The sequence below is a fragment of the Hypanus sabinus genome, chromosome X1 (assembly GCF_030144855.1).
Source record: "Hypanus sabinus isolate sHypSab1 chromosome X1, sHypSab1.hap1, whole genome shotgun sequence".
NCBI classification, from domain to species: Eukaryota; Metazoa; Chordata; class Chondrichthyes; order Myliobatiformes; family Dasyatidae; genus Hypanus; species Hypanus sabinus.
Genome location: NC_082738.1, coordinates 4,043,994 through 4,056,943, shown reverse-complemented (window position 1 = coordinate 4,056,943; position 12,950 = coordinate 4,043,994). Strand labels below are relative to the sequence as shown.

Below are 12,950 nucleotides of genomic sequence, written 5' to 3'. Positions count from 1 at the left end.
GTGGCAAATGAAATACAATGTTTGGAAACGCATGGTCATGCACTTTGGTAGTAGAAATAAATGTACGGACTATTTTCTAAATGGGTCGAAAATCCAGGAATCCAAGATGCAAAGGGACTTGGGATTCCTTGTGCAGAACACCCTAAAGGTTAAATTGTAGGTTGAGTCTGTGGTGAGGAAGGCAAATGCAATGTCAGCATTCATTTCAAGAGGTTTAGAATATAAGAGCAGGGATGTGATGCTGAGGCTTTATAAGGCCCTGGTGAGGCCTCACCTTGAGTGTTGTGAACAGTTTTGGGCCCCTCATCTTAAGAAAGATGTGCTGGCATTGGAGAGGGTTCTGAGGAGGTTCACAAGGATGATTCCAGGAATGAAAGGGTTATCATATGAGGAATGTTTGATTGGTCTGGGTCTGTACTCACTGGAATTCAGAAGGATGAAGGGAGATCTCATTGAAACTTTTCAAATGTTGAAAGGCCTAGACAGAGTAAATGTGGAAAGGATGCTTCCTGTGGTGGGGGAGTCTAGGAAAAGAGGGCACAGCCTCAGGATAGAAGGGTGCCCTTTCAAAACAGAGATGCGGGCAAATTTCTTCAGCCAAAGGATGGTGAATTTGTTGCCACATGTATTTGTGGAGGCCAGGCTGTTGGGTGTATTTAAGGAGGAGATTGATAGGTTCTTGATTGAACATGGCATCAAAGGTTATGGGGAGAAGGCTGGAAACTGTGATTGAGGAGGAGATTGAAAAAAGAATCAGCCATGACGGAATGACAGAGCAGACTCGATGGGCTAAATGGCTTTATTCTTTTCCTATGTCTTATGGGTTTATGGCCTTATAAACATAGGGCAATATTTAGCATGACTTTGTTAGAGACACCATACTGGCAGAATATATCAAACATGCAAAAGATGCACTGCATTATTTTACTCATTTACAGTAAATGAACTTGTTAGGTAGAACAAAATTCTTTGCTTCCCTTGAGGAGGAGGATGTGAGTTTTCCTGATCTGTTACTGCCCTTACGGTGAAAGTACTTCCGCAATATAATTGGGAAGAGAGTTCAAGGTCATCTGATAGAAAATTTGGATGAGGAATTACTCGCAGGACAATTTACAATGACCAATTGACCTACTATCTGATCGGCCTTTGGACTGTGGGCGAAAACTGGAGCGCCTGGAGGAAACCTACGTAGCCATGGGAAGAATGTACCCACTCCTTACAGACAGTGGTGGGAATTGAACTTTGAACTCTGATGCTCTCAGCTGTAATAGTGTTGTGCTAACTGATATGGTACTGTGGCACCCCAAGTAAATTGAGCAATTTCTGTTTTCATTACATTTTTGCAAGGGTTATATACCAGTCATTAGCCACTTTGTTAATAGATAGCCCTTGTCATCCACAAGTAAGTTTTTCCATGCTGTGCTGGATTAACTGCATCTGGTAGAGTACACTGCTGTGCAGTGAATAATTGTCAATATTACTGTGCATTAACCAGCAAAAATTTTTGTCCACACCAGCTGGATACTGAGGGAAAAGATTTACTTTCAGACTGGTGCATGGCTACAATGGCAAGTGGTGTTGGGAGAGCAATGTATGAATCAACGTTATCCACATTAAGGAGCTGCTGGCAAGCCATGTGCTCTCTCCACCTGCTCATCTCTGGCAGGAAAAAAGCTGAGTTATGATAAAAAAAGTTATATCTATTCATTAACTTCCATCTGGAATGTACAAGATCATGTTTTATGAAAGTGACTCCAACAAACTTCATGAGAACAACATGACTGCACAACAGAGTTATAGAGGGATGCAGCACAGAATCAGGCTCTTTAGACCTTTGAGTCAGTGCTAAGCACCAATCAATCAACAATTTATACTGCTCCTAAGTTAATCACTTTTTGTTTCATCCTCTGCACATTCTCATTGCATTCCCCCAGCTTCTATCACCCGCCTACACACTAACAATAATCTACATAACTTTTGGTTGTGAGGAAAATGGAGAACCCAGAGGAAACCCTCACAGTTTCAGGCCGAATTTGCAACTCTCACAGATTAGGGTTGAACCTGTGTCTCTGACACTGTGGAATGGTGGAGTGGCAACTATCCAACCATTCCAAAATTAGAGAATGAGTTTTTCAGTACACAATTTGCATGTAACTTCACTGAGACATCAATTCTTTCTGAGTTTTTTTTTTAGTAATTTATCACCATTTATCCCAAGAAAAGTCAACACAACTTAGATTGAATAAAAATAGAAATTGAAAATGAAAGTGATTGGACTTTTGATTTACAATAAATTGAAACCATCACAAAAAGTTACCACAGTATAGGAACAAGGACCGTTAGGATGGCTAATAGCTTCTTCCCCAGGCTGTGAGACTTATGAACACTCTGGTAGCACCCAGGTCACATTATTGATGACAGTACCAATAGCAGTACTATCGTTGTATATTTAACTATCTGTCATATATGCACTTTATGTCAACTTGTACATCTACATATTACTTTTTAATCTGTTAGTATTATTTGATGTGCTGTATGTGACATGCGTGCTGCTTTTGCAACTTGGTCCCAGAGGAACATTGTTTTGTTTAGATGTGTACGGTTGAATGACAATAAACTTGAACTTGAAAAAAAATGTCTAAGCAGAAGAAATTCTGCAGATGCTGGCAATCCAGAACAATAGAGGGCAGAAGCCAGTTTTCCTATCCAGTCTTGATGAAGGGTCTTGACCGAAACATCAGCTGTTTATTCATTTCCATAGGTGCTGCATGACTTGCTGAGTTCTTCCAGCATTTTGTGTGTGTTCAAAATAAACCAACTGTTAAAGGTGTATTAAAAATTCAATGCTGAACCAGGCAGCATCAATGGAACTGAATAAACAAGGTTGCGAAGAAGGATCTCAACCTGAAATATTGACTGTTTATTTTTTCCCATCAATGTGGTCTGACCTGCTGAGTTCCCTCAGCATTTTGTGTGTATTGCTAAGGAATGGTCAAGATTTTGGTTCAAGGCCCTGCATCGACTGGATACATCCAGTATGCTCAGCTGTTTCTTGATATTGTGTGTGGTGATTCAAATTAGCTTAAAGAATGCCATTGGGGATTCAGGAGAAGAATGATTTGGATCACGAACTTGGTTGGAATTTGTAATTTTAGAATTGACATGTTGAGCTCCATCACTACTAATGATGAGCATATTTCGGAAGCCTTTACTTCTTGTTATTTCTTTAACTGTCCACTGCTATTGTTGACAGGGTAGTCAAGATTGCAGACTTTGACATTCTGCTTCCACTGTAAGCGTGCTGGAAAGGCTACATAGTGACCTCACAAGCAGGGCACCTCATTTTTAGTTCAATTTGGTGCAACTCCTGGATTGCTTTTCTACGTCTCAAAGTTGGTTCCGTGACTGATGGTAATAAGGATGCTTGAGAGTGTGGAGTATTATTTGGCAGTAGTAGATGCCCAGAGCCTCAAGAAAAGTTACGTTTAAGTGGATAGTTTTGTTCCAGATCTGGGCTAACTGGCATTGTGATAATTGTAGACACATCATGGAGAATGGCCTCAGTGGTGATACAACTCATCATCTCCACAAGGACCATGCAGTAGTCATTCCTGTTAATACTGCTTTGGCACTAGTGGTATCTATGTGCCCATAGTGCATCAGCAACAGGTAATTTTATGAGGATGAGATCATGATTTCCCTCCATTTTGGCTCACTCATCAAACAATTTGAGGGAAGATCTTACACTCAGTGGTCACTTTATTATGGATCTCCTGTAACTAACAAAGTGGCCATTGCGTGTACGTTCATGGTCTGCTGCTGCTATAGTCCATTCACTTCAAGGTTCAATGCTCTTGAAGGTGATGCATTTAGAGATGTTAAGTTGCACACTACTGTTGTAGCACATAGTTATTGAGTTACTTTTGCCTTCCTGTCAGCTTTAATCAGTCTGGCCTTTCTTCCTGAAACTCTCTCATTAACAGTTAAACTACCACTCACTGGATGTTTTTTTTTTGTTTTTCACACCATTCTCTCAAAGTTCTACAGAATATTATGCATGAAGAGCCCAGCAGATCAGCAATTTCTGAGATACTCAAACCATCCCATCTGGCACCAATTTTGGCCCATGACGTTGTGCTGAACATGTACTTACTTTAGAAATTACCTAGGGTTACCCATCGCCCTCTAGCAGTTTAGAGTAAACCTCTTTGGTTTACAATCTGAAATACACTGCCTAAGAATGGAGGCAGGAAGATTCACATTTAAAAATCATCCGGATGAGAACTTGAAACATTAAGGCAAAGAAGGCTACAGACCAAGCACTAGTTAATATGTTTATAAATAGGTATTTGATGTTAACATAGACATAATGAGCTGAAGGGCCTACATGGCCTTTGATTCCATGTTTAACATAGCAATGTAAACTGTGGGCAAAACGATTTCACTGAAGTTAGCTACTTTCACTCATTAGTTTCATGTTCCATAGTGCAATCCAACTAATTCACAGGAATAATAATTTTTACGATACAATCCAGGATTGTGTTCTTAAAATGCATACAAAGTAAGGGCAGTAATGCCTCTGAAATTCAATCTACTGAATTTGATGGAATTAATTTCAGGGTCAGGGTCAGAGTACATTACAAAAGAACAATTCTACTGCACATTTAGTGGATGGCTGAGGTTAAAAATAACATTTTACAAATTCACAATCTGGATGTTGAGCCTTACGCACAATCGACAGCTACCAGCAATTAGTGCACGTGTTCCTCATCTTCAAATGCCAAAAAAAGCATCACTCAGGTGTAGTCAGTTAGCCAACGTAGTGAAATCTGGCAGCCAGTCTGTGCTTAGCAAGGTCCAAAGGAGAATGAAATGCAACCAAATACAAAATTAAGATGTCTTAAGTGATATTGATTATTGAATATTGAGCATGGGTCTGCTCATCCTTTAGCCTAAACATTCACTCTGCTCACTGTCTGAAGCCAGAGTCTTTCTCATTTAGCATTCTAGATGTCTTTCACCTAGAAGGACAATGAGAACACCACTACCTACAGATCCTCAGCCAAATTTTCTATCAGATGACCTTGAACTCTCTTCCCAATTATATTGCAGAAGTACTTTCACCGTAAGGGCAGTAACAGATCAGGAAAACTCACATCCTCCTCCTCAAGGGAAGCAAAGAATTTTGTTCTACCTAACAAGTTCATTTACTGTAAATGAGTAAAATAATGCAGTGCATCTTTTGCATGTTTGATATATTCTGCCAGTATGGTGTCTCTAACAAAGTCATGCTAAATATTGCCCTATGTTTATAAGGCCATAAACCCATAAGACATAGGAAAAGAATAAAGCCATTTAGCCCATCGAGTCTGCTCTGTCATTCAATCATGGCTGGTCCTTTTTTTCAATCTCCTCCTCAATCACAGTTTCCAGCCTTCTCCCCGTAACCTGTGGAAAGAGAAACAGAGTTAATACTTCAGATCACCTGTAGTTTTATTCTGATTTTCAGTTCTTTGCCAAATGTATATAGTGTACATATAATGGAAGTCATAGTATTTTATTATGGTCCATATAAACAGAAATGTCATGGACTTGATGAGCTGATCAGCTGAAATAATGACTGCAAGCTACTGGAAGCTGCTACTAAAAATGTCACAGCAAGGTAGAGTCATAGAGAAGTACAGCACAGAAAAAGGTTCATCTAGTCTGTGCTGAAACAATTTAAAGTGCCTACTCCCATCAACCTGCTCCCAGACCATAGCCCTCCAACCCCTACCATCCATGTATTTATCCAAATTTCTCTTAAATATTGATGTCGAGCTCTCATGCACCCCTTGTGCTGGCAGCTCATTCCACACTCTCATGACCCTCTGAGTGAAAAGGTTTCCCCTCATGTTCCCCTTAAACATTTCACCTTTCACCCTTAACCCATGATCTCTAGTTGTAGTCCCACCTTAAATAAAACCAAGATTATTAAAGCAAAATCAACATCGTTTTGAAATTCATTTATTGTAATTCTTTGAAGAAATAGCATTTGATTTGAATAAAGCAGGGCTCATGAATCTACTGTACTTAGATGTTCAAAAGCCCTCTGATAAATTGCCAAATTATGGTTATTGTGGAAAATAAAACTACATGATACAGGCAGTAATGCATTTTATTGACAGACCATTGGGAAACATGGAATGGGCCCAAGAGCCTCTTTTGGTTGACAAAATATAAGTGGTGTAGCACAAGATTTGGTGTGGGGGGCCTCAGGCTTTTGCAAATGGTCCAAATAATCTAGATGAAGGCACTGAAAGTATGGTTGCTAAATTTGATGACACAATGATGGGTAGGAATGTTAATTGTGAAGACAAATAAGACAGCTATAAAGAGATGTGCATAGTTTGGTGTGTGGGCAAAGATCTGTCAAATAGCTGGAAAAATGCTGGCAAATGGGACTAGCTTCAATGGTGTATCTTGGGAGGTATGGACCAGTTGGGCCCAAGGGCCTGTTTCTGTGATGTATAACTCCATGAGTTTAAATGGAGTAGAATGTGGGAAAATATGGTAGGCTAAATAAAAAAAAAAGAAACATTTTATCTAAATAATGAAAGAATACAGAGCTTTGAGAGCAGAACGACTATAAAAGACCAGTATATTGGTTCCACGGATAATTAGGAACGCTAACAGAATGTTATTGCTTATTGCTAGGAAAAAAACTAAAACAAAAGCAGACTAGTTTTACTTCATATATAGGATATTGGTGAGACCATGTCTGGAATATTGCAGACAGTATTAGTTTCTTTATTTAAGGAAGGGTTGAATGCTTTGGAAATAGTTCAAGGAAGGTTTACAAGGCTAGCACCTGAAATGGGTGGGTCATCTAATGATGGAAAGTTAAATCTGCTGGAATTTAGAATAGTGAACACTGTTTATTGATTGAAACAAGATTATGTGCAGTTTTATAGGTGGGTGTGGAGAGGACCATTTTCTCTTCTGGAAGAATGTGGAATAATGGATCACTATTAAAGAAGAAAGAAGTGAATTTTTTTCTCTCAGAAGGTTGTGAGTCTTTAGAATATTCTTTCTCAAAAAGTGGTGGAAGCAAAATCTTTGAATTTTTATAAGGTTGGGTTGGGTAGATTCTTGGTAAGCAAATAAGTGAAATGTCATCACATATGACAATCCAGAATTAAGATTATAATCAGTAAACCTTGATCTTATTAAGGCTTGAGGGCCTTGTTAATGGTCTACTCCTGTTCCTAATTTAAAAACTTGTACGTCTGTATGCTCTAATACTCAAAACCTCTGGCCATCCCTTAAATGTTCCACAACATTGTAAAAATAGTTGAACATCTCTTTGCATCAGATTGAAAATAAAGAGTGAAGATGTAAGGAAGGGAAGGAGGAGGAGGAAAAGGAAGGGCTGAAGGGCCTTTATCTGGCCAGCTGCACAGGAACACCCTTTCAAGTACAGTATAATACTAATGGCTCTAACCCCATTTTCCTATTTATCAGTGGTGCACCTGCACTATGAAGGCGCATGAAATATTAATTCCAAGTTAAACCATGCTATATTCCATAAACGTCAACTAAACACTATGTGTATTTATTTAGTTCCTGTCTCTTTTGTCTTTGCCTGTTCAAGTGCTCCTACTCAGTGCAGTGTTCTCTCAGATACAGCTTGGGAAGAACTTACTTCCAATCCAGTTCGTTAAGTTCTGAGATATGCTTATGCTTTCAATAGATTTGTAGAATTTTGCAATAGTGGTATTTCTACAAAGAGGCTTTCTGTTGGTTGCTTCTATCAGAATTTTACAGGAGAGCTGAGATCACTGCTGGGCAAACCAGAAACTTTGTGCTTTTCTTGAGGTTGTGATGTCCAAACACTCTTCCTCAGACTGGTGAAGGATTATGTGGGTGCAGTGAAGGTGATAGTGAATTTCATCAGAAATTTCTATAATGACTGAGAGATGGCTCCTTGAGATAGGCGATGCAGACCATTTTTCTGAGTCTCATTGTGGACTTCTGTTCCACACCCCTCCACACCCCCAGTCACCACTACTTTATCATTTCCTGTCAGTCACCTTACGTATAGGCTCTCCTGGGCCTAGCGTCACTTTATAGACATACAATCGATCTATGTATATAAACTATCTTATGTACTTACATTTATTGTGCTTTCTACTATTGTGTTCTTTATCCTGTGTTTGTGCTGCATTGGATCCAGGGTAACAATTATTTCATTCTCCGTTGCACTTGTGTACTAGAAATGACATTAAACATTAACATTATTTTCAGGGGATGATGTTGTATAGCAGGGATAAATTGGGAGAGAACTTCTGTTTTGAAAGATTTCAATGTTTCAATGATTGAGAACTCATCTCATTTGGAGGAAACTTGCTGAATGATTGGCACTAACGAAATGAGAAAAACTAATGGAGGTCTTGGAATGAAGATGCAATCTTGCTTGATACAATCTGCATTGAAGTTGGTTTTACAGTTGCTTAAAATTATGGCTTGCCTGCCTTCTTGTAGCAGACATAAGATGAAGGTAAACTTCTGCAGACCGCAAATTTGAAAAGATTGGTGCTTAGTCCTTCTCATCTGATAGACTCATAAGCTTTTATAAGATAAAGCAAAGGCCATGTGTAGTGCTTGATGATGTTCTTGGCAGTGATAGTTAGTGAAGATCTACTCCAGTACTTGCTGCATGGTTTATGGGTGGTTAATTACTTCTGAAGAGATTGCAAATAGCCTTGGAGTCAACTTGAGATAGTTGTGTGCCCAGAGCTTGCTGTAGAACTGCAGCTGGATAGTTCCAGGCAAGAGCAGAGCAATAGGGGAGGGGAGAATGATGTCATCTTGAGAAGTGATAGCAGATTTGTACTTCATGAAATCATTATTATTGTTGCTATCTTTCCCTAAGAGTTCTGGCCAGTTATTGGAAAGTAGATTACTAGACAATTAAGAGACCATACAAACAACTTGCATGCTCTAACTAACAGTCTTATGGGAACACTCTGTTTCCATGACAGCAGTGGTATAATGGATGCTACATTAGTCATCAGATTACAGTTGAGCCTACAATATAACAATAGTTCCTCTTTCCACTGGAGGGGTTTATGCTCCATCTAAGGCCTAGGGTTAACTTGAATTGAAACACTTTTTTACTCCTTGACATTGCACATATTCTTCTGACAAATCTGTCAATCCACCAAACATTCCATTGTTCACGCCCACCAGCTTTCTCCTGTAGGCTACCTCATCAGGGAGCTTACCCGAGTGCTCTACTGCAGAGCTTCTGTGTAATCTCACCTCCTGGTAAACCAGAACCTACATTGTCCCAGCCTCCAACTATGGTTGAAAGTCATCATTGCTCTAGTACAAATCTTGCCATAATGCTAACTTCCAGATAATGGGTGGTGAGCTGGGTGTGAATGTGAATGTGAAATTGTATGTTAGCATGTCTTCATCATCACTGTCATCTTGATTTTCCTCCATCATCTGAATAAAAGATAACATTTGATTATCTAAAGTGTAAAAATGGAAAGGAGAAGCAGAAGGTGAAGGATTGGTAGAAATATAACTCAGGAAGGCAGACTATTTATGAGGATGCAGCATTTTTCCATGGTTCAAACTGTCCACTGATTACAAGGTCAACAAGAGCTGTGGTAATCATCATCTCCCCCATGGGGGTTTGGATTTGCAGACACCTGCTCTCCTCCCATGAGTTCTTGTTGTTCCCGGCTTCAGATTTACGCTCTGTAACAAGTTGGAAAGTGTGTTTATGAGTTCCATGTTGATGTTGGGGTCATTGTTGAAGAACTGTCATAGATGTTGGTTACTGGGTACAAGACTTGCAGCGGTGCTAAATGTGTAATGATGAGGCAGTGCAGGTGAAGTTCCAGTATACTGTATATCCTGATGGTTAAAAATTAATGGAAATATATTTCCCTTTTTTAAATTCTACTTTCTGCATTTATTTTAACATTGGCTATTTTACTCTTACTCTACTGGGTTGAAACTTTGCAGTATTTACCAACAATCTTTCTGACTTATTTGGTTAAGGAGATGTACAGTATGGTTGGTTATTTTGCTGGGCACCTTGCAGAAGGACTGCACAGTTTCAAGCTTCCATCTGATACTTGATAGCTTATAGAAATTAAACAGAAAAATCTGTCTAAAGGCGAGCAGTATTAGTTCTCTGCTTACTTTAATTTCAAGATCACTGTATTTTAACTTCCTATGAAGACACATTAACAAGCGTAATGTGCAAAATCACCCTTTCTGGACTCACACTATGTCCATCAGATAATACTCTCCTATTAATGCCTTTATTTATCCTCACAGACCTGTGTCCCAATTCTTTATTCTCCTAGGTTAACTAACATCCTCACCGAAAGGATGATTTAAATGTCATCCATATGTTTCTAAATACAAGCCATTGTAAAAAGTCCAATGTCAACACCAGACATTGCCAACTCCTGTTTCTCCTACAGACCCTGCGTGCTGCTGGCAAAACCTACATGATCTTCTTTGTGGTCATCATCTTCATTGGGTCGTTTTATCTGATTAACTTAATTCTGGCTGTCGTGGCAATGGCCTATGCTGAGCAAAATGAAACCACTCTCCGGGAGGCTGAGGAAAAGGAGAAAGAGTTTCAAGAGCTTCTAGAAAGCATAAGGAAACACCAGGAAGAGCAAGCAGCGCAGGTTAGTAAACCATTTGTACCTATTTACTCTGCCTGCTATTTACACTATTTGTTCTCAGCATTTAGGCATTGCTACCACCACCATCTACCCTGAGGTGGTGAGCTTCCAACTCGGGAACAATTTCATGTCAGTGAAACCCTGACTAGGAGAACGTAAAGTTAAGCAACTTAGTGTCAAATTGGAGTTACTTTGTCATCCAATGGGAGTGAGTAGGTCAATAGGTTTTCTTCATTAAATTGTATTTGTGAATCATTTGAAATTTTATAGCAATCCAGTTATTTCATGGCCACCTTTGCTAGTTCTAGCATTCACTTATTTCAGTGAATTTAGATTCTAAAGCTGTTGTTTGTAGGATCTAGACACTTGCTCCCTAACCTTTTAGACTTCTGAGCACTGTGTTGTTTTTATTACACGTTTACACCATCCACAGTATTATCTACCACAGGAATCAGCACACTCAATACAGGTCCACGGCCTGTGAGACTTGCCTGCTTTGCAGAGTGCATCCTCAATGCCTTAACTGGCTGCACTTACAAATTTACTCTCAGTGATTAAAAATATGTGTGTATGCCAGAAATTTTAAATGTAACCAAAAAAGTCTGAACTGCTAAGTGCTTCCAATATATTCTGTTTTCATTAATCTACTTTTGTTTTGACTGACATTGGCTTGCACTTTGTAGATGGTATTTGTGGTGAAAGGGTAACTACTATAACTTACCCATTGCATCTTGATCAGAACAGTTCCAATGCACAGCTCCTCCCCCAGATTACAAACTCTGGGGAGGCCCTCATAGAGGTGCTTACTTTATTGTTAGCCACTAGTGATATTCCAGAAGACTGGAAGGTGGCTAATGTTTGTCCATTGTTCAAGAAGGGTAGCAAGGTCAGGCCAAGGAACTATAGGCATGAATGCAGTTGTAGGAAAATTATTGGAGGAGGTCTACCATCACCTGATCATGAACAGTCAGTATGTTCTGTGCATGGGAGGTCATTTATGGCAAGAGATCTAGACCCATTCAGGAGATGGGCTGAAGAATGGCAAATGGGTTTTAACTTAGATAAGTGTGACAGTAAAGCCAAGGTAGAGCTTGTGTGGTGAATGTGTTTGCATAAGTGCAGTTGCAACATTTCCAAGGTGCAGGATACTGTACATGGAGTGGAGGGCTCAGAGGGGTATGGGCCAAATGTGGGCACTGGGACTAGCAGGGAGGATGTGGTGCTCTGCATGGACTAGAAGGGCCAAAAAGTCATTTCAGTGCTCTATTACTCTAAGACCTATACTATAAAACCTGACTTATGTACAATCTGTACATATGAACGAGCATTTGGGAAACTGGTGGGCCGGATTTGCCAGCTGCTGCAGGGCTGCAGGCACCTTTTGCTATCTGGGAACTCTGTTTACACCTGCTTAAGTTCATAACTCCTTGGGTTATGATCATTTCACAGGAACAGAACCCTGCCGTTACCTAGGGAGGACCTGTATGTTGTTATTATGAGTAGATTCCAATTGCAAATAATTTATGTATAGCTCTGGTTAATGCAACGTGCAATTCCCTACCCCTCTGCTATCCGCTAGAGTGGCTGGCATTATAAATATACTGTAGACTACCCAGAGGGATGTTATTCACCAATAAATGCCATCTTTATACTTGTACCGTTTCGCAGTAAATAATGAATTGATTGTTTTTTTTTCTTTCTTAGGTGACTGAAACATCTTATAATAGCATATTTTATGTGCATTTTAATTTAGACTAAAATGTACAAATTATTTTTGTTCCATATGCGCAGAGCAAGAACAACAATGGAGCAGTAAGATTAAATTGAGTCATGTTAGCTACAGTACATGCTGGACAACTTACAGTGCAGAAGCTATGAGCCGGGCCTGCCAAGACAAAAGCCTGCGCAAAAAAAAAGAGCCTCCTGCATGCAGGGGGCCCAATCTATTCACCATGCAATCGATTAGCTGCATGCAAGCGTGCTATACTCTCGCAATCAATCCGATATAGTTCATCCCTACCCCCACCCCCACACCCACACATAGATGGGAACCACAGGGTAAGGGAAATGAGAAAAATGATGAGATGTCTATCTTGTTCAATACCAGGCAACTGGCTGACACACCCTTGTGGAGCACTGTGGGGGTACCAGCTTCTCTCTCTGTAGCTTCCCGATTAGCTGATGTTGAGGACAGAGGCTGTGAATCTCCTCTTCACTTACTGATGTGTCCACTGATTCATCTGCTGGGATACT

General features: G+C 39.8%; 1 protein-coding gene across 1 annotated transcript in view; it reads left to right on the top strand.

The window, feature by feature from the left end:
• The window catches only part of scn4aa (sodium channel, voltage-gated, type IV, alpha, a), a 208,052-nt gene that overhangs the window by 117,798 nt on the left and 77,304 nt on the right, over nucleotides 1–12,950 (top strand). Inside the window, exon 10 of the mRNA XM_059955687.1 lies at nucleotides 10,488–10,700. Within this exon, the coding sequence (XP_059811670.1) occupies nucleotides 10,488–10,700 (213 nt within the window). The remainder of the gene's footprint in view (nucleotides 1–10,487; nucleotides 10,701–12,950) is intronic.